We start from the raw sequence: 21,748 nt of genomic DNA, 5'->3' as shown, positions 1-21,748 counted from the left end.
ACAGAAAATTATTGAGATGATTTCTTTGCATGCATTCTGGTCTCTCTTATGGGATGGAATTTGCTTCCTTTACTAGTTTAATTATTTTTTCCTCAATTGTTTATTGTGTGGTTGACAGCATTTGACAACAAAACATAGAGAAGATTGTTTGTATGTTACTGAGATGTTAACATCTCAATCTAATGTCAAATTTGTCTGCCATGACTTTGGAAGCCTTGGCAGAGTTGTCAGATTTTTCTTAATTACCTTGTATAAGCGAAGTTCTGTGTGGACAAGGTGCCTTACTACTTTAATTAGCAGCTATCCTTGTGAAACAGAAAATTATTGAGATGATTTCTTTGCATGCATTCTGGTCTCTCTTATGGGATGGAATTTGCTTCCTTTACTAGTTTAATTATTTTTTCCTCAATTGTTTATTGTGTGGTTGACAGCATTTGACAACAAAACATAGAGAAGATTGTTTGTATGTTACTGAGATGTTAACATCTCAATCTAATGTCAAATTTGTCTGCCATGACTTTGGAAGCCTTGGCAGAGTTGTCAGATTTTTCTTAATTACCTTGTATAAGCGAAGTTCTGTGTGGACAAGGTGCCTTACTACTTTAATTAGCAGCTATCCTTGTGAAACAGAAAATTATTGAGATGATTTTTTTGCATGCATTCTGGTCTCTCTTATGTGATGGAATTTGCTTCCTTTACTAGTTTAATTATTTTTTCCTCAATTGTTTATTGTGTGGTTGACATCATTTGACAACAAAACATAGAGAAGATTGTTTGTATGTTACTGAGATGTTAACATCTCAATCTAATGTCAAATTTGTCTGCCATGACTTTGGAAGCCTTGGCAGAGTTGTCATAGATTTTTCTTAATTACCTTGTATAAGCGAAGTTCTGTGTGGACAAGGTGCCTTACTACTTTAATTAGCAGCTATCCTTGTGAAACAGAAAATTATTGAGATGATTTCTTTGCATGCATTCTGGTCTCTCTTATGTGATGGAATTTGCTTCCTTTACTAGTTTAATTATTTTTTCCTCAATTGTTTATTGTGTGGTTGACATCATTTGACAACAAAACATAGAGAAGATTGTTTGTATGTTACTGAGATGTTAACATCTCAATCTAATGTCAAATTTGTCTGCCATGACTTTGGAAGCCTTGGCAGAGTTGTCATAGATTTTTCTTAATTACCTTGTATAAGCGAAGTTCTGTGTGGACAAGGTGCCTTACTACTTTAATTAGCAGCTATCCTTGTGAAACAGAAAATTATTGAGATTGTTCTTCTGCGAAACATTTTTACGTAGAGATGTTGCAACTGGGTTTGTTTTTCTTATTCATCTTTAGTTTGCTTCCGTTACAGTATGGCGTGGAAGTACATAAAATAACTCATTCACATCCATTAGCAGTGGGACAAACTCTCATCTCTCCTGGTCTAATATTCGAATTAGGCTTCTTCAGTCCAAACAATTCTGCTAATAAGTATGTGGGGTTGTGGCACAGAAGTATATTTCCTCGTAAATATGTATGGGTGGCTAATAGAGCAAGTCCTCTTGCAGCTACAGACACCTTGGCTACTTTGGTATTTAGCAGCAATGGGAATCTGGAGCTCGTAGATGGCAAACAGAATTATGTCTGGTCAGCCAATATCTCTAATTGTTCATCCGCCGTTCTCTTAGATGAAGGAAACTTTGTTGTCAAAAATGTTACAGGAGCTGTTATGTGGGAGAGTTTTAATAATCCTAGTGACACACTACTTCCTAACATGTTGTTGGGATATGATAGAAGTTCTGGTAAACAGAATTTCTTGACATCTTGGAAAAGTAAAATTGATCCATCACCGGGGATATTCTTGGGAGGACTGTCAGAAGATTTGCCAGCGCAGGTGTTCGTTTGGATTAATGGATCTACTCCCCGCTGGAGAGGTGGCCCATGGGATGAATCAAAGTTTATTGGTATACCTTGGATGAATTCTCAGTATCAAAGTCCAGGTCGTCTGGTTGATAACGAGACACAAGGATCAAGGTATTTCTCCTACAGTTTTGATAGATTTCCAGGTGACAATGTCCTTGGATATATTGACATATCTTCAGAAGGAATAATGACACCTTTTCTTTCAGAAAGTGGCAAGACGTACTGGTCTCTTGACGAGGACGCATCGGAAAACCCATGTGACATTTATGGTTCTTGTGGATCGTTTGGGGTTTGCAGAGCTTCTGAATCTCCAATCTGCAAGTGTTTGAAAGGGTTTAAACCCAAATCAAATGAGGAATGGAGAAAAAGAAACTGGACCCAAGGTTGTGTGAGACGAACAAACTTGTCTTGTGAGACGCACACAAATAGATCAGATGGTTTTTTTATGATGGAAAGATTGAAAGTACCTGATTTTCATGAATATCTGAATTCTGTGGCGGTGGACAAGATTGAGGACTGCAAAATAGAGTGCCTTGACAATTGTTCTTGCCTGGCTTATTCTTATGTTAATAACATAGGGTGTTTGGTCTGGTTCAAAGACCTTATTGATATTCAGCAGTTTTCATCTTTTGGAGAAGATCTTTATGTCCGCCTAGCAGACTCAGAACTAGGTAAATGATAGTAGCTATTGCACAACTCTTACATCACTAGCCTTAATTCTATTTGTATGTTATTTGATTTATATATATATATATATTCTCCAGGTGAAGGAAATCCAATTAAACTCATTGCCAGCCTTACAGCTATTGGATTTATGATCATCTTGGTGGGTGTAGTCTTCAGTTTGCACAGATGGCGAGCTAACCAAAAGCGTAAGAGAATTTGATGAGGAAGTCAATTATTTAAACTTCATAAGTATTTATAATTCACTGTCAGTTACCCAAATCTTGTTATGTTCCAATTCTGAATTTTATAGGGTCATTCACAACATCAGGATACATGAAATCAACAACACAGCACTTGGAACAGAGAGATGGCCTTCGAGAATATATAGGAAAACATGATTTTGCAGAGCTAAAGATATATGATTTTCATAGCCTATTAATTGCCACAGACAACTTCAGCATCACAAACAAACTCGGGCAAGGAGGCTTTGGCCCAGTTTACAAGGTATTTTCTTTCCTAAGAAAAACATATATTGCATGTCTTAAGGTTCAAGATGTGGATATGTATGGAATGACGAATTTGTGGACTTCGTGTAGGGGATGCTACCCGAAGGGAAGGAAATAGCAGTAAAGAGACTATCTAGTGGCTCAGGACAAGGTGTCGAAGAGTTCAAGAATGAGATGTTGTTGATCTCCAATCTCCAACACAAAAACCTTGTTCGGATGATGGGTTGCTGTGTTAAAGAGGATGAGAAGTTATTAATTTACGAATTCTTGCCAAACAAAAGCTTGGACACTTTTCTATTCGGTTAGTTCCACTAGCTAGTGTGTTATTTTAGCTGCAGCATTTTAAAGTTTTTACTCATGCTTACCTATATTCATTTTAACATGAAGATGCATGAAATCTTCTTGGCTTCTTGCTAGCATAGAACTATGTTAATTTCACATGAACTGAATTTGTCAAGTCAAAAGGAGTTTGACTGAGGAAGACATTCAGCCTGCTCGTTTAATCTCATTAGTACTGCCAAATACTTTTTGTTTATGTTCGGTTCAGATATGTATTGTCTCACTACTTGTACACATGTCAATATTTAGTATTCATGTCAAATAAGAATAGCATTACAATTTACAAGTCTAATTGTGCCCATTGAATATTAATTAGATCCGATGAAGAGAGCAGTGCTTGATTGGGCTACACGCTTTAATATTATTCATGGTATTGTTAGCGGGCTTCTCTATCTCCATCGTGACTCTCATGTGAAGGTGATACATAGAGATTTAAAAGTAAGTAACATTCTCTTGGATGAGAAAATGAGTCCTAAAATTTCAGATTTTGGATTGGCACGCATAGTTCAAGAAAAACAAAGTTCGGAAAATACTCAGAAAGTTGTTGGAACACGGTGAGAATCAGTTTTTCAAACCAGAAATCAAAATAAATAATTTTGTCAGATACGTACTAATGTTTTTGCTGTGTAGTGGCTATATGTCTCCGGAGTATGCCATGGGTGGGATATTTTCTGAGAAGTCTGATGTCTACAGCTTTGGAGTTTTAGTACTGGAGATTGTTAGCGGGAAGAAGAATACTAGCTTCTGTTTACATAACACACAACAAGGCTTTCTAGCCTATGTAAGTTGATCAATTCTGAAACCTAATGTAATTGCTATAACTTTGGGATTTAACAAGTCTTAACAATTACTAATGAGATTGATTTTCAGGCATGGAACTTGTGGAATGAAGGCAGGACACTGGAACTAGTAGATGAAGTATTATGTGATCTATATTCCTCATCAGAAGTAATGACATGCGTGCATGTTGGGCTTCTTTGTGTACAAGACAATGCTGCGGATAGACCAACCATGGTGGACGTAGCTTCAATTCTAAGTAGCGAGAAAGATGATCCACAACCTAAGCGGCCTGTATTCACTATCCAAAACTCAGCTTATCATCCTCAACCACACTCTGAGAATACTAATTCCTCCAAAAACGAAGCTAGCATTACTATGATTGAAGGACGTTAAGTAACATACGATATGTTACAATGCAATGCCTTCTGGTGAAACTGAAGGTGTTAGTGTGTAACCATGTAAGCAATAACCCCCATTATCTTTGGGGTAGGAAATACTTTGTGTTGAAAAGATTCATCTCTTGTAGTAACAAAACTTATTGGACTACTGAATTATATTCAATTGCTCTAATTATTGCGTATAATCTCTAGAAACCTATATGAGCTAATTTTCAGAAATGTGACTTGCTCTCCAAATCAAATATTTGACTAAATGACGAAATGCTAAAAGTATTGATCTTCTGACATGTTGAGAATATAATGACCGTTGACATCTATCAGCTAGTGCTTTTGCATTTTGACAACTGGTTGTGTGAGAAGTTTTATGTCTGAACTTGTAAATATGAGGACCAGTTTTACAGTCGCACCCCAAATCCCCAAGAGATAAAAAGATTAAAAAGTTTTTTTTTTGTATCAATAAGAAACTTTAGATTCTGGTGCAACTAAACATTCTGCGATGTGAGAGAAGAAGAAGAAGAAGAAGAAGAAGAAGAAGAGCCAGATCATTTGCTCTCATTTCCGTCGACTTGACCCCTTTTAGGTAAATTGTTTCTACTGAAAAATATCTGAACAGTGCAAAGTTTCAATCTTTTACATCAAGTTCTACTGGGTTTTATTCCAGCTATCTGTCATGATGTTGATGGTGGGTTTATGGTTGGTTCATTTATAGCTTCATTGGGTTTAGTCATGACTCTTGAGTGATATTAAGTTATTAACTGGGTTTTTCATTTTTCACTTTTCCTTGATTTCTTTGGTGCTGAATTTACCTACAGATGATTTCTTTGCATGCATTCTGGTCTCTCTTATGGGATGGAATTTGCTTCCTTTACTAGTTTAATTATTTTTTCCTCAATTGTTGATTGTGTGGTTGACAGCATTTGACAAGAAAACATAGAGAAGATTGTTTGTATGTTACTGAGATGTTAACATCTCAACATAATGTCAAATTTGTCTGCCATGACTTTGGAAGCCTTGGCAGAGTTGTCATAGATTGTTCTTAATTACCTTGTATAAGTGAAGTTCTGTGTGGACAAGGTGCCTTACTACTTGAATTAGGAGCTATCCTTGTGAAACAGAAAATTATTGAGATTGTTCTTCTGCGAAACATTTTTTAAGTAGCGATGTTGCAACTGGGTTTGTTTTTCTTATTCATCTTTAGTTTGCTTCCATTACAGTATGGCGTGGAAGTATATAACATAACTCCTTCACACCCATTAGCAGAGGGACAAACTGTAGTCTCTCCTGGCCTAATATTCGAATTAGGCTTCTTCAGTCCAAACAATTCTGCTAATAAGTATGTGGGGTTGTGGCACAAAAGTTTATTTCCTCGTAAATATGTATGGGTGGCTAATAGAGTAAGTCCTCTTGCAGCTACAAACACTTTGGCTACTTTGGGATTTGGCAGCAATGGGAACTTGGAGCTTGTAGATGGCAAGCAGAGTTATGTCTGGTCAGCTAATATCTCTAATTGTTCATCTGCAGTTCTCTTAGATAATGGAAACTTTGTTGTCAAAAATGTCATGGGAGATGTTATGTGGGAGAGTTTTAATAATCCTAGTGACTCACTACTTGCTGGTATGTTGTTGGGATATGATAGAAGTTCTGGTACACAAAATTTCTTGTCATCTTGGAGAAGTGAAAATGATCCATCACCGGGGATATCCTTGTTCGGACTGTCAGCAGAGTTGTCGGCGCAATTGTTCATTCGAATTAATGGATCTACTCCCCACTGGAGAAGTGGGCCATGGGATAAATCAAAGTTTATTGGTATACCCACCAAGAATTCTCAATATCAAAATCCAGCTAGTCTGGTTGATAATGAGACACAGGGAACAAGGTATTACTCCTTTAGTTTTGATAGTTTTCCAGGTTTCATTGGATATGTAGACATATCTTCAGAAGGAATAGCGAGAACTTTTGTTTCAGAAAGTGGCAAGAACTGGTATCTTGGATGGGACTCATTGTTAAACCCTTGTGACGTTTATGGCGCATGTGGACCGTTTGGAGTTTGCAAAGCTTCTGAATCTCCACTCTGCAAGTGTTTGAAAGGGTTTAGACCCAAGTCAAATGAGGAATGGAGAAAAGGAAACTGGACCCAAGGTTGTGTGAGACGAACAAACTTGTCTTGTGAGACGCCTCCTAATGTATCAGTCTCAACAAAAGGAAAGGATGGGTTTTTTAAGATGGAAAGATTAAAAGTACCCGATTTTCATGAATACGTCAGTTCTGTATCTGTAGACATGTTTGAGGACTGCAAGATAAAGTGCCTGAACAATTGTTCTTGCCTTGCGTTTTCTTATGTTAACAACATCGGGTGTTTGGTCTGGTACAAGGACCTTATTGATATTCAACAGTTTCCATCTCTTGGAGAAGATCTTTATGTCCGCCTGGCAGAGTCAGAACTAGGTAAATGATAGTAGCTATTGCACACTTCTTACATCACTAGTCTTATTTGTATTTGTATGTTATTTGAGTTTAAAATTTTTGTTTTTGTTTTCTCCAGGTAAAGAAAAGCCAATAAAGTTAATTGGCAGCCTTACAGCTATTGGATTTATGATCATCTTGGTGGCTGTAGTCTTCAGTTTGCACAGATGGCGGGCTAACCAAAAGCGTAAGAGAATTTGATGAGGAAGTCAATTATTTAAACTTCATTAGTATTTATACTGTCAGTCACCCAAATTTTGTTCTGTTCCAATTCTGAGTTTGATAGTACCATTCCCAAAATCAGGATACATCAAATCAACAGCACAACGCTTGGAACATAGAGTCGATCTTCGAGAATATATAGGAAAACATGATTTTGCAGAGCTAAAGATATATGATTTTCATAGCATATTAATCGCCACAGACAACTTCAGCATCACAAACAAACTCGGGCAAGGAGGCTTTGGCCCAGTTTACAAGGTATTTTCTTTCCTAAAATACACATATAGCATGTCTTAAGGTTCAAGATATGATTATGCATCGAATGACTAATTGTGGACATCGTGCAGGGGATGCTACCCGAAGGGAAGGAAATAGCAGTAAAGAGACTATCTAGTAGTTCAGGACAAGGTGTCGAAGAGTTCAAGAATGAGATGTTGTTGATCTCCAATCTCCAACACAAAAACCTTGTAAGGATGATGGGTTGCTGTGTTAAAGAGGATGAGAAGTTATTGATTTACGAATTCTTGCCAAACAAAAGCTTGGACACTTTTCTATTCGGTTAGTTTCACTACCTGGATCATGGATACTCAAAAAAAATTGAAGTTTATAATTTGAAAATGAATATGAGTACAATCAATATACTCTAACTGGCTCCATTGAATATTTGATTAGATCCTCTGAAGAGAACAGTGCTTGATTGGACAACGCTGTTTAATATTATTCAGGGTGTTGCTAGAGGGCTTCTTTATCTCCATCATGATTCCTATGTGAAGGTGATACATAGAGATTTAAAAGTAAGTAACATTCTCTTGGATGAAAATATGAACCCAAAAATTTCAGATTTTGGATTGGCACGTATGGTTGAAGAAAAACAAAGTCTAGAAAATACTCAGAAGGTTGTTGGAACACGGTGAGAATCAGTTCTTTAAGCCAGAAATCAAAATAAACAATTTTGTCAGATACGTACTAATGTTTTTGTTGTGCAGTGGCTATATGTCTCCGGAGTATGCCATGAATGAAATCTTCTCGGAAAAATCTGATGTCTACAGCTTCGGTGTCTTGGTACTGGAGATTATAAGCGGCATAAAGAACACCAGCTTTTATTTATATGACCAACATCTAAGCTTCCTTGCTTATGTAAGTCCATTCTCTAGATCCTAATATAATCCATTAATTGTCGACATAGTTAAGGTCTTGACAAGTTAATAAACATATTTCATGCAGCCTGTGACATAAGTTCATATTTTCAGGCATGGAAGCTTTGGAATGAAGGCCGGGGACTGGAGTTGGTGTCGGATGTCGTATTGAGTAATTCATATTCTTCGAATGAAGTACTGAAATGCATGCAGATTGGTCTTTTGTGTGTGCAAGACAGTGCTACAGATCGGCCTACCATGGCGGATGTTGCTTCTTTGCTGAGTAGTGACATAAGTGGTCCGCAGCCGGTGAGGCCTGTATTCACCATCCAAAACTCAGTTCCTCAGTCACAACCTAAGTTTGAAAATACTAGTTCCTCCACAAATGAAGCTACCATTACAATGATTGAAGGACGATAAGTGTTAGTAAACTGTTTGCTCTAGCATGATGCCTTTTATGTCAAGAAATTATATATATGTATATCAATGTATTCCCGCTTTACACTAGTTTCAGTAGTTTGACGTTTGAACAAATTCTCTCTCTCTCTCTCTCTCTCTCTCTCTCTCTCTCTCTCTCTCAATCTTTGGGTTGGATAAGAGTCCTGGGTCCAAATTAAGGAAACTGGACCTTAGCCACCCAGCCCAAACTCGAAATGATATTATAATAACAGGCCTACTTGGAATTTGGGGTAAGACAAGTAAAAAACAAAAAAGAACAGTCAAACTGAAACAGAAGTGTCTTCTCTAATGACTCTCCGGAGGATTTACTTGGCCGGACACCGCCGTCAGGTACTTATCTACATGGCCGGTCATTGCCATAATTAGTAATTTTTGAGTTCCTTTTTTTCGGATACATGTTGACTGTATTGGTTTTACTTCTTTCCAAGTTTCTCTTGTGCTGAACTGAACTGAAAGCAGATGATTCCATTGAGGGTTCCTGTTCCTGGAACCTTATTTTTGGATTCATTTCCTTCAATGTAATCTGGGTCTGTTTCAAGATGACAACCCATACGGTTCTTTGCTTCCTTCACCTTAAATTTCAATTCTTTTTCACAGTTTTAATCATGTATCAATGTGAAAGCAACCAAAGAAGATAGTGAAATGTGGACTGTACAGCTTAATGTATTTACTGACTTACGTTTGTGCATCAGAGCCTAACTGTATCGATGTTCACTTTTAGTTCTCAGGTACTCTTAGTAAAACTTCTCAGGTACTTTTAGTTCTTGTTCACTTTACCTATGTGTGATTCAACATTCTCCATTAGAAAAGGATTGAGCTTTATGTGTGATTGAACTCATTGAAGTTGACTTTTTTTGTTCTTATATATATCAAACTGAAAGATTGCATTACTTAAAACAGAAATTAAGCTAGAGTGAGTGGTAGCCTCATTTAAAAACTTCAACTTGGGAGAAACAAAGTAATGTGTTGCTTAGTTCGTTGACAATTACACTTAAATATTGGGTACCATGTTTAAGCAGAACATGTTTAGCTGTCAAATCAATAGCTGTTATGTTCTGTTAACAGAGGGTTGCTTCTGAGTGTGTCATCCAATACCCAGCGTCTAATTAATGGTGTTATTTGTATGACATAAACTTGGATGCCAATGGGTGTTCAAAGCAAATGTGCTAATCTTTTTGATTCTGCCACATTTTTCGTGTTCATCTTCAGCTTACTTCCGTCACGGTTTTGTGCTGAAGTTTATGATATAAATTCTTCACAGCCATTACCACAGGGACAGAATCTAGTTTCTCCTAGCCAAGTTTTCGAATTGGGATTTTTCAGTCCTAATAAGTCTGCTAATAAGTATGTGGGGTTATGGCACAAGAGTATATTTCCTCATAAAGTTTTGTGGGTGGCTAACAGAGAAACTCCCCTTGCAGTTGATGATACCTTGGCTAGTTTGAGAATTGGAAGCAATGGGAATCTGGAGCTCGTAGATGGGAAGAAGAATCCTGTTTGGTCAACGAATATCTCAGCGCCGTCTAATATTTCATCTGCAGTTCTTTTAGACACTGGAAACTTTGTTCTCAGAGATGAGGCTGGAGCCAATTTATGGGAGAGCTTTAATTACCCTTGTGACACACTCCTACCAAGCCAGCTGCTAGGATATGATAGTAAATCAGGAAAGAGGCAGTTCTTGACTTCTTGGAAAAGTGCGAGTGATCCATCAACTGGGATATATGTGGTTGGACTCACCCGTGAGACGCCATCACAAGTGTTCATTTGGATCAATGGATCAACTCCCCGCTGGCGCAGTGGCCCATGGGATAGGTCAAAGTTCACTGGTGTACCAGTAATGGATGATCGATATCAAACTGCATTCAGCCTAAGTGATAATGTGATAAAGGGATCCAAGTATTTCTCTTATAGTTTTTTTGACTATACTACATCCTATTTTAGCATCTCTTCAGAAGGAATAGCAGATCTCATGCTTTCAGAAAGTGGCAAGAACTGGTTTCTTAACTGGGAAACACCATATACTCCATGTGACTATTATGGAGCATGTGGACCTTTTGGGGTATGTAAAGCTTCTGACTCTCAAATCTGTAAGTGTTTGAAAGGGTATGTACCAAAGTCGGATGGTGAGTGGAGCAAAGGAAATTGGACAAGAGGATGTGGTAGGCAAATCAAATTGTTTTGTGATAGGGAGACAGGGAAGTCCATCTCATCAAGTACAAAACAAAATAATGATGGGTTTTGGAAGATTGCAAGGTCGAAAGTACCAGATTCGCATGAATTAATTGTAACACCTTTAGATGCTGAAAATACTCCTGATGATTGCAAGATACGGTGCCTGAATAATTGCTCTTGCCTCGCTTATGCATTTGTTAATAAAATAGGGTGCTTGGTTTGGTCCAAAGATCTTATTGATATACAACAGTTTTCCTCTGGTGGAGAAGATCTTTTTGTTCGCCTAGCACACGCTGAACTAGGTAGTTATTTTATATTTCTTGCATAACTTTTAGCTGTATCTTTTCTTGCCTACTCATGCTCGCGTTTGTAATGAAAATTCCTCTTTCTACAGATGAAGGAAAACCAATAAACTTAATTGCCAGCCTTACAGCGATTTGTTCTGTCAGTATCTTGGTTGCCATAGTATTTGGTTGGCACAGGTTGCGGGCTAACAAAAAGGGTAAGAGAATCAGATGTGAGGGGGTTCTGCCTTTACCGTTTGGATGTAACAATGAAATGTTATGACTTGGGTGCATAGCTGGCATATTTACTATTTTGATAAACACATCTTTTATTGGTTTTGTCTGATACAGTGTTTCTTGATCACATTTCCAGAATCAGGACACATCAAAACATCAAGGCGGCATTTTGGGTCGACTAATACATTTCAGTCTTCAAGAGACGCTCTTCGGGAATATATTGGAAAGCATGATCTATCAGAGCTTTTGATCTATGATTTTGATACCATATTAATAGCTACGAATAATTTTAGCATCACAAATAAATTAGGGCAGGGTGGCTTTGGTCCAGTTTATAAGGTAATTATATTATTTGAAGAATAATTCAGCTTTGCAACAGGTACAGGAATCAGACTTGAATGCGATAATTAATTTCTGGATCTCATGTCAGGGTGTCCTAGAAGAAGGCAAAGATATAGCAGTGAAAAGGCTAGCTAGTAGCTCAGGACAAGGCATTGACGAGTTCAAGAATGAAATGTTGTTGATCTCCAATCTTCAACACAAAAATCTTGTTAGGATCATGGGTTGTTGCATTAATGATGATGAGAAGTTACTGATTTATGAGTTCATGCCTAACAAAAGCCTGGATACTTTTCTATTTGGTTAGTTTCACTCCTCTTTATGCTTTGGATGCAGTTCCTTTTCTTGGGCTATCTTGTTCTTTGAATAAACAGACCTTGAAAAACTTTTAGTTAACTTTAAATGCCTTCTTTTTGTCTTGTTTTCTTAACAATATGAAAAAAAGAAGAAGATATCAGTCAAGCAAGATCTATACTTGGAAGTTGGAAATAAAAATGCCTGCTACCATTAAGCTATTTATAAAAACTCATTAAAATGAATTTGAAAAGATGGATTCTAATGCACAAACAAACTGTGTTAGGCACTAGCCCTGCATATTGTATGATTTCAACTGTTAATACTGCACTGTGCTGTGATATGCCTATGCATGTTCAGTTCAGTCTGTGCTGGTAATTCTGGGCATCGCTTCTAAGTTTAATCTGTGTGTAGTTCCAACTCTTAACCTTTACTAATAATTTATATCAACAGAACAGTAAATCACATAGTTTACATACTAATAGTATTAATTATCTGATCAGATCCAACAAGAAGAGCAATGCTTGACTGGGCCACCCGCTTTAATATCATTCAGGGGGTTGCTAGAGGGCTACTTTATCTGCATCATGATTCGTATTTAAAGGTAATACATAGAGATCTGAAAGTAAGCAACATTCTCTTGGATGAAAAAATGAATCCAAAAATTTCAGATTTTGGATTGGCACGCATAGTAGAAGGAACGCAGAACCTAGAAAATACTCTGAAGGTTGTGGGCACACGGTAAGATTCATTTCTTTCGTATATTCTTACATAGTGTCAGGAAAGATAATGTACTTGTAAAATTGGCATGTTTGCCTGCAGATTAGTAGTGTGGTATTTTTCTTGAAAATCAGAAACTAAAATAAGCCATTTCATCAGATATATACTAATTAGTTGGTTGTGCAGTGGCTACATATCTCCGGAGTATGCGATGGGTGGGATTTTTTCTGAAAAATCTGACATCTACAGTTTTGGGGTCTTGATATTGGAGATTATTAGCGGCCAGAAGAATACCAGCTTCTGCTTAGATGACCAAGAGCTGGGGTTTCTAGCCTATGTAAGTTTTTATACTCTATCTTGTAATGTAAAATTGTGGTTTTCTGAGCAGTTCCTTGCATATATACCTGAAAGGCTGAAACCATATATATGAAGATAAAATAATTTTAATATTATCAGGCATGGAATTTGTGGAACGAAGGCAGGGGACTGAAGCTAATAGATGAAATATTGGGCGATTCATATTCCTCATCAGAAGTAATGAGATGTGTGCATATTGGGCTTCTCTGTGTACAGGACAGTGGTGCGGATAGGCCAACTATGGGGGATATAGTTGTGATGCTAAGTAGTGACAAAGATGGTCCACAACCTAAGCTTCCTGTATTCACTTTCCAGAACTCACTGTCATCTCCTCGACCTCAATGTGAAAATACTTTCTTGACAAACGAAGCTACCATTACAGTAATGGAAGGACGATAAGCACTTGCAACTGTTGCATCAGAATGGTATCACAGCTTGTTTTGTAATATTGATGATGTTTTTACAATGAATGACTTCATACAAGTCAACAATTGCATATATGACTAAAGCCTATAGGCTTATGTAGCATGATGCCAGATTATCCGTGCTCCCAAAGAAAAATAAAAACTATAATTCTCTGAAATGAACACCCTCTATATGTCAATAAAACTTGGTTTATATTGGTGAGCTGAGAATAAGAGAAATTATGAGGAAAATCCCTCCATGGCTGCTTAGGGGTGCCGACCGGCCATGTGTTCTCTCTCAAGCAGTGACCCTAGCTTGCACTAGAGGAAAGGCAGTCTCTTCTGCTTCTGTTTCAGGGATGAAATGCAGCTTGCTGAGTTTCTTTTCTATTCCTTTCTTTATATTTGTTTAGTCTCCACCAGAAACCTAGTCTCACTTCTCTTGATTCATTTCAGGTATGTTGGATTCTTGTTCACTACTGTACTTCTAATGAATTATTATAAGTTTAACATTGCAGTTTTATTTGATTGTTACCCACTAGACCCTTTTTTGGGATCTTTTTCACCTTTGCAAGCATCAGGACATTGGAAGTTATAGGTCTTTTGCATCAATCTCTGCTTCTATATGGTTTTGCCTTATGAGCTATTTTTCATGATGATTGTAGTTATGATTTATGTTGTTCGGTGCATATTTTGATAGATAAAGATTGATTGGTTTAGGTAAGGGACTGAGGAATAAGAATTACTCTATGGAGAATATGTTGGTTGAATGTAATTTACTTTTTCTGAACTTTTCTTGTGCCCAATTGGATGATTCCATTCTTAGCACCTTACTTTTGGATTTATTTCTTTATACGTAATCTTATCATGATGACAATATCATACTGTTCTATGGTGCATTTTTAATTAGCTTAAACTCCAATTCTTTTTCTCAATACTAAATCATATTTACAGTTGAAATTTTGATAGCGACCATAGAAGATAGTGAAATGTGGGCCATATCTATGGTCTGTGTTTTAACAGTGTTACAGCTCAAGTTTTCAACTGGCTCACTTTTATACACCAGAGCCTGACTCTTCGTGTTTGTTAAGTTCATCCCAATTGTTTTGTGCCATTCTTACATTTCGTTTGCATTTATTCTAAGGGTGCTGTTAAATGTACCAAACAAATTTCTAAAGCACACCTGGCCCTAGAATATTATGTAAAATTTTCCCATTTTTCCCCTTTATAAACCCAGCAAAAGCAGGCAGAAAAATGCACCCATCAATAAAATTGTTGTTTAAATTTAATCAGTGAGATCATTATGGTTATTCATCTTGCAAAGTAAGCACTTCTACAGTTCTTATGTCACATTTTTGTTGATTGGATGATTCAAGTACACCGGCAAGTCCAGAAAAATCCGTAATATAGAGCAGGATGTTTTTTAAACTTATTGCATGCCTCATCTGTGAAATGATGGAGCATATAATTTGTTCAGCGTGATGAATAATGGATAATTAAGCCATAACAACATTCCCTCACGAGTCTGGTAAAAGGAGCCGAAGATTAGAACGTTGCCGTGCACAGTTTGGGATAAACTGTTTGTTCATCACATGCAGGACCTGATATTTAAAAAAGCACTTCTATAGTTCTTCACTTCTAACTTGAAAACTTAATTAAGAGAGATGATTGTTTGTTATCGATAATCAACTAAACTCATTAGTAATTCTACCAACAATGAAGTATAGGATCCTTCTCTGGATAAGAAACTCTATCTGGGTTCTTAAAGGACTGAGGTGCTTTTTGAGTTGTCATCCCTTCTCCTTTATCCAAATTGTTTCTGGGTTCTAACTTCAAGGATAAAATAGGAAATTGTTGGGAAATTTTTTGTTTTGCTGGGTACACCTAGAAATTTGTTGGGTACATTTAGCAACACTCTTATTCTAATGAGTGGATGATAATGGGACTCTTAGTGTGTCAGTGTGTGTGCATATCAACTGCCCATTTGAATTGGTTCTTTGATTATAACTATGTTTACCTAGTCAAATGATCTCCTGAAGTCAATCTGGCTCCACGAGGAACCTAAGAATTGTTTCATTTTTTTTGCAGATATCCAGGGTTATTCAAAGATTTCTGGTTATAACTTTCAACAGATTGACAGAATTTCTTAATAGGAAAAAAATTGATAAATTTCGGTTAGTCCAATTTGTTTTTAAATTTCAGTTAGTCTATTGAAAGTTCACTAAGAAAATTCAAATTTGTATCAACGTAACTGCCCTTATACAGAACTTTATATAAGCTGTCTTAGTTGCGAAATTCAATTATCCATCCCACTTGAAATCAACACCCTTTGTGCATGCATATTTGTCATGTTCAGTTAATGAAGTTCTGCTTCTGAATTTCAACACCTGTTCATGATTGTCATTATTTTGTTGATCTTTCTATCAAGATGCCAATAGGTGTTGATACCAATAGTGTTGGTGTTTTAAATTCGTCCATGTTATTACTATTCATCTTCATCTTGCTTCTGCCACAATGCTGGGCTGAAGTATATAATATTACTTCTTCACAGCCATTGGCACAGAGACAAACTCTAGTTTCTCCTAACCAGGTTTTCGAATTAGGATTCTTTAGTCCTAATAGTTCTGCTAACATGTATGTGGGGTTGTGGCACAAAAGTATATTTCCTCGGAAAATTGTATGGGTGGCTAACAGAGAAAAGCCCCTTGCAGTTACAGACACCTTGGCCACTTTGAGAATCGGCAGCAATGGAAATCTGGAGCTGGTAGATGGGAATCAGAGTTCTGTCTGGTCAACCAATGTTTCAGTGTCAACTAATGGTTCAGCTGCAGTTCTTTTTGACAATGGAACCTTTGTTCTCAAGGATGACATGGGAGCTCAATTGTGGCAGTCTTTTGATCATCCTAGTGACTCACTTCTGCCAAGTATGTTGCTTGGATTTGATAGTAATACTGGTAACTGGAATTTGTTGACATCATGGAAAGGTGAAAATGATCCATCAACTGGGTTATTCTCGCTTGGATTGTCAGCACAGATGCCAACACAAGTGTTCATCTGGAAAGAGGGATCAACTCCCCGCTGGAGAAGTGGTCCGTGGGATAAATCAAAGTTTGTTGGTATACCTGAAATGAGTACTCAATATCTAAGTGGCTTTGAATTAGAAGATAATTTCAGACAGGGAACAAGGAATTTCTTCTACAGTTTCTATGAAAAAGGTTATGCATATATGGACATATCTTCTGATGGAATCTTCAAGCTTATGCTTTCGGAAAATGGCGAAAATTGGTATCTTAATTATGCTGCGCCAATGAATGCGTGTGAAAGTTATGGAGCCTGTGGATCTTTTGGGTTCTGCAAAGCTTCTGACCCTCCAGTTTGCCAGTGTTTGAAAGGGTTCGAACCTAAGTCAGACAAAGAATGGAGCAAAGGAAACTGGACAGGAGGTTGTGTGAGGCAAACCAAATTGTCTTGTGAGAGACAGACAAATACATCAGTCTCATCAATGGAGAAGAAAGATCAGTTTTGGAAGATGGAGAACTCCAAAATCCCTGATTTTCATGAATATTTGTCATCTTTATACAATGATGAGGATTGTAGGACACATTGCTTGACTAATTGTTCTTGTCTGGCTTATGCTTATATTGTTGACATAGGGTGTTTAGTTTGGTCCAAAGACCTCACTGATGTACAGGAGTTCATCTCTGGCGGTGAAGATCTTTTTATTCGGCTAGCGCACACAGATTCAGGTGAAGAAAAGCGGACAAAGCTAATTGTCAGCCTCATAGCTATTTTTTCCATTTGTATTCTGGGTTCCACAGTGTTCGGTTGGCGCAGATTCTTAGCTAGAAAGAAGGGTGAGAGTTTTTGTATAGAGTTATAATTACATTAAGCCATGATTTCCTCTCTCTCTCTCTCTCTCTCTCTCTCTCTCTCTCTCTCTCTCTCTAGTATGTAGTAGTCAGTAAGAACTTTTTACTATAAGCTTATTTGCCGGTGATCTAACAATTTTTTGGTTGCATTTTGACTCTGTAAGTGTGCTGTATTTACAGGAAACATTGAACTAACAGCTAAGTCATTTGAGTCCATGGATGTAATGGAGACTTCAAGAGACATTCTTCTAGAATATATAAGAGAGCACGATCGGTCAGAGCAATTTATTTATGATTTTGATAGCATTTTAATTGCAACAAACAATTTCAGCTCCACAAACAAGCTCGGGGAAGGAGGATTTGGCCCTGTCTATAAGGTTAGTTTCTAATATTTGTTTCATGATGGCCCCGAACAAAGTTGTATTAACTAGTAGATACGTACAATGGTGCAGTAACTAACTTGGGTACCTCTTGTGTAGGGTGAGCTACCGGAAGGGAAGGAAATAGCAGTAAAAAGACTATCTCGTAGCTCAGGACAAGGAGTAGAAGAGTTCAAGAATGAGATTTTGTTGATCTCCAAACTTCAACACAAAAATCTTGTTAAGATCATGGGATGCTGTGTCACAGAGGATGAAAAGTTACTAATTTATGAATTCGTGGAAAACAAAAGCTTGGATACCCTTTTGTTTGGTTAGTTCTCACTGCACTTGACAATTTCTCTTTTTTATCTCTGTCAGAAATGTTCAATAATTAGTAATCTTTAAACACTAAAATGATTTTTTCAGAAAGTAAGATTAGATTTGGCAATACTATTGCCTAGTAATGTAGCTTTCAATGGGTTCATATACTAATTAATCAGGGAAGCAAAAAAATCCTACACTTATGTTCAATGGTTAGACAATTAAGCATCTAGGCCCCTCATATATACTGCTCATAACTTGTAAAATCAACAGAAATTGCATATTCTGTGAGTACAGTTCAGTTCTTTATTTCCTTGGAAAACAATGTTAAACAAGACCAATTTTGGTAACCAAATGATAAAAATGTTTTTCATGATCAGTGAATTCATTGTCAAATGCATAGGATGGGTGCTTACATTTCCAATGTTTTGCGTTGATTAGATCTGTCGAGAAGCACAGAGCTTGATTGGGCTAGACGATTCGTTATTATACAGGGTGTTGCTAGAGGACTTCTTTATCTTCATCATGATTCTCGTTTGAAGGTAATACATAGAGATCTAAAGGTCAGCAATATTCTCATAGATGAGAAAATGAATCCAAAAATTTCTGATTTTGGATTGGCGCGAATTGTTCGTGGGACACAGAATCTAGAAAATACTCAGAAAGTTGTGGGAACACGGTAAGTTCATTTTCCTTTTCTTGGACATGTTTCTGTTACAGCTTTAGTTCTGGTGTTATATTCAGTCATTCATAATCATACACTGAATTAATTGAGAGATCGGATGAACTTCTGTTCCCTTTGTCATTTATATTATGCCATGGTGCAGGGGCGGATCCAGGATTCTAAGCTTGGGTGGGCTCGAATTTGGGGTTGAAACGATACATTTTTTTAAAGAAGGTTGAGAAAAAAAAATCAGCTAAAATTAATACCAACTTAACAATTCTGCAAAAGAAAGCTATAGACAGTGGAATTAAGAAAGAAGACATTGGACAATTAAAAACAAACGTGCTGCATACGGGAGTCGAGCATGAAAAGCATTCAATATTGCAATTTTCTTACATGTTAATCAACTTAGACAAATATCGCGTGTGTGTGTGTGGTGTGGGGGGGGGGGGGGGGAGCTCCGCGCCTGCCATGGTGGTGTTTTGGTTTTGGCATTAGTATAAAATTCATAACCATAAAAGTTCATCAAAATTGCTGACAAATTTCCTGTGCAGTGGCTACATGTCTCCAGAATATGCCATGGGAGGTATATTTTCTGAAAAATCTGATGTCTATAGTTTCGGAGTTTTGGTGTTGGAGATTATAAGTAGTAGGAAGAATAACAGTTTTTATTACAATGACCAACTACCAAGCCTCCTTGCTTATGTACGTTCACGAACTACATCTCATCTTAATTTTTTCAGCAGTCTCTTTCGTATGGTATAAATAATATTTAACAAGCTAAATACATTATTCTAACAATTTTAGCCATCACATTCCTACTTTCTCAGGCATGGCATCTATGTAGTCAAGGCAGGGGATTGGAGTTAGTAGATGAAGTATTGGGTGATTTATATTCATCGTCAGAAGTAATGAGATGCTTGCAGATTGGGCTTCTTTGTGTACAAGACAATGCTGCGGATAGGCCAAACATGCCAGAAGTAGTTCTCATGCTAAGTAGTAACAAAGACATTCCACAACCAATGCGGCCTATATTCACTATCCACAACGCCGTCTCTCCTCCTCAACCACAGTATGTGAAAACTCTTTTTTCCGGAGATGAAGCTACCATAACAGTAATAGAAGGGCGGTGATAACTACAAATTTTTGCATCAAAATTATGTACATGCATAAAGCTGCATTTCATGTCCAACATTATGCAATGCTTTAATCATTTTACATGATTGGGAACCAAGGTGTTGAAATTTTGATAATATCAGTTCAGATTGCGGTGAATCATGATGCTTCCGTATTTGTTACTTCTGCTCTTTTTCAGACCAAAGGAAAATGTACGGCGCCAACTCTTTTTTTTTTGTGTGGTTGAAAACTGTGCACCAATCTCTTGGACCCTAACTAATGGATGTAGAATATTATGTAAATGTTTATTATCCTTATACGTATAGATTTCTTATTAGGATTATACTTGTACCTCTATATATATCTTGGAGAATAATACATTGAAATATTAAACTCATACCATATTTTTATTTTCTACTTGGCATCAAAGCAGGTTTAATCTTTCCAGTGTTCTAAATATCAGATATATCGGTGATATTTAGAAAACGATATGATATCGCCATATCGGTTGAATATATCGGTCAACGTTCAAATATCGGTCAAATTCTGACATATCGGTCAAACTTTGATTTTTTATTTATTTTTCAATTTTTATTTAATTTTTTAATATTTATTTCCTCTTTTATTTTTTTGAAAAACTTATATATGTTTTTGATTTTTTCATATATATTTTTAATTTATATATATTTTAAATATATGATGAATCTCAAGCCTAAATAATTATTTTTAAATACTTATTTTTATTATTAGGTGTCGTTCGTGTATTTAATTGTCACAAAATCAAGTATTTATTTTCTTTAGTTTACTTAATACTGTTTTTTTAGTTTATTTGGTACATATTGAAGTATAATTTTATTGGAAATAAGTAAATTCGATAAAACCGATATATACCGATATATCGTTTTATCCATCGACCGATACAATATCAATAAGTGATATTTAAACCATTAAATCTTTCGAATTTGCACCCATAACCTAAATCTCATATTTCACCACCGCTGACTATCATCATCATTGAATCGCAAATCACAACACCACTGTCCAAAGCATACTGTATGAATTCCTGAATCCCAAAATTTACAAAAACCCAAATTCAGATTGTAAACACAAAAAAGAAAATTATAACTACCAACAGTCGCACAGTTCCGGCGGACAGTAGCCTTGCCGCGGCCCCACAAAGCAGAGCAGCAGTTCGGAGATAGATTCTAAGTTTTCTCTCTCCGAGCCGTCCCTTCAAGCCGTGCCGAAGCTCCAGCCGCAGAACATTTTTTTCTGTTGCAGCAGACGTGCTCCCCGCAACCCAACCACATGTACAACCTTTCAACATACCAAAAGCCATCATCATACCATCCATCATCACATCATCATTATCTAATTTCGGAGCTGTGACATTCTGATACCTCATACTTGTTACGCTCCCGCACAACAAGAACCAGATGATCATCACGAATATATATCTTCTTTGGGCGTTGCAGACACATTTTCTGAGAGTACGCATGGGATGTAGAGGGCAGGCTTTTGCCGAGTGTATGCATGGGATCGAGTCCTTTGAAAACTATAAGCAGCAAGTTCACTGTAACTACGTATACATTAGTAAGTCGACTAGTGGTAACTATATATATGTACGTAACAGTTGAATTATTACCAGTTTGATCTGTGTTTTTTTCCTAGAAGGTAATCAATCCTGTTTAGGACTCTGTTAGTGTTTCTGATAAATCAAATCTTGATGGTTGA

The 21,748-nt window shown here is 36.9% G+C and overlaps 2 protein-coding genes across 2 annotated transcripts; both read left to right on the top strand.

The window, feature by feature from the left end:
- Nucleotides 1-1,134: 1,134 nt before the first annotated feature.
- Nucleotides 1,135-8,949, top strand: LOC126789568 (uncharacterized). The gene is made up of 15 exons (XM_050515768.1): nt 1,135-2,580; nt 2,674-2,781; nt 2,886-3,079; nt 3,172-3,382; nt 3,737-3,974; nt 4,051-4,201; nt 4,291-4,588; nt 5,212-5,291; nt 5,813-7,043; nt 7,141-7,248; nt 7,366-7,541; nt 7,631-7,841; nt 7,956-8,193; nt 8,270-8,420; nt 8,534-8,949. Exons 1-15 carry the CDS (start codon nt 1,305-1,307, stop codon nt 8,837-8,839), a joined length of 4,977 nt encoding a protein of 1,658 aa, XP_050371725.1. The 5' UTR covers nt 1,135-1,304; the 3' UTR covers nt 8,840-8,949.
- A 265-nt stretch (nt 8,950-9,214) lies between these two features.
- Nucleotides 9,215-20,316, top strand: LOC126789565 (uncharacterized). Its single transcript, XM_050515762.1, has 13 exons — nt 9,215-11,352; nt 11,445-11,552; nt 11,708-11,910; nt 12,002-12,212; nt 12,708-12,945; nt 13,111-13,261; nt 13,381-13,677; nt 16,066-17,539; nt 17,735-17,931; nt 18,034-18,244; nt 18,676-18,913; nt 19,453-19,603; nt 19,729-20,316. The coding sequence occupies exons 1-13, from the start codon at nt 10,017-10,019 to the stop codon at nt 20,029-20,031; spliced, it is 5,118 nt and encodes a 1,705-aa protein (XP_050371719.1). The 5' UTR covers nt 9,215-10,016; the 3' UTR covers nt 20,032-20,316.
- The last annotated feature ends 1,432 nt before the right edge of the window (nt 20,317-21,748 follow it).

Source organism: Argentina anserina, chromosome 3 (assembly GCF_933775445.1).
Source record: "Argentina anserina chromosome 3, drPotAnse1.1, whole genome shotgun sequence".
NCBI classification, from domain to species: domain Eukaryota; kingdom Viridiplantae; phylum Streptophyta; class Magnoliopsida; order Rosales; family Rosaceae; genus Argentina; species Argentina anserina.
The sequence above is the reverse complement of the archived record's forward strand: the minus strand, read 5'-3'. Positions and strand labels throughout refer to the sequence as shown.

Excerpts from the sequence above, each read along its gene's own strand:
- LOC126789568 (XM_050515768.1), top strand. The coding sequence starts at position 1,305 with ATGTTGCAACTGGGTTTGTTTTTCTTATTCATCTTTAGTTTGCTTCCG. Across the intron at positions 7,044-7,140 it reads CCTGGCAGAGTCAGAACTAG|GTAAAGAAAAGCCAATAAAG; the intron begins GTAAATGATAGT and ends TGTTTTCTCCAG. Across the intron at positions 7,842-7,955 it reads CTTGGACACTTTTCTATTCG|ATCCTCTGAAGAGAACAGTG; the intron begins GTTAGTTTCACT and ends ATATTTGATTAG.
- LOC126789565 (XM_050515762.1), top strand. The coding sequence starts at position 10,017 with ATGCCAATGGGTGTTCAAAGCAAATGTGCTAATCTTTTTGATTCTGCC. Across the intron at positions 11,353-11,444 it reads CCTAGCACACGCTGAACTAG|ATGAAGGAAAACCAATAAAC; the intron begins GTAGTTATTTTA and ends CTCTTTCTACAG. Across the intron at positions 17,540-17,734 it reads ATTCTTAGCTAGAAAGAAGG|GAAACATTGAACTAACAGCT; the intron begins GTGAGAGTTTTT and ends CTGTATTTACAG.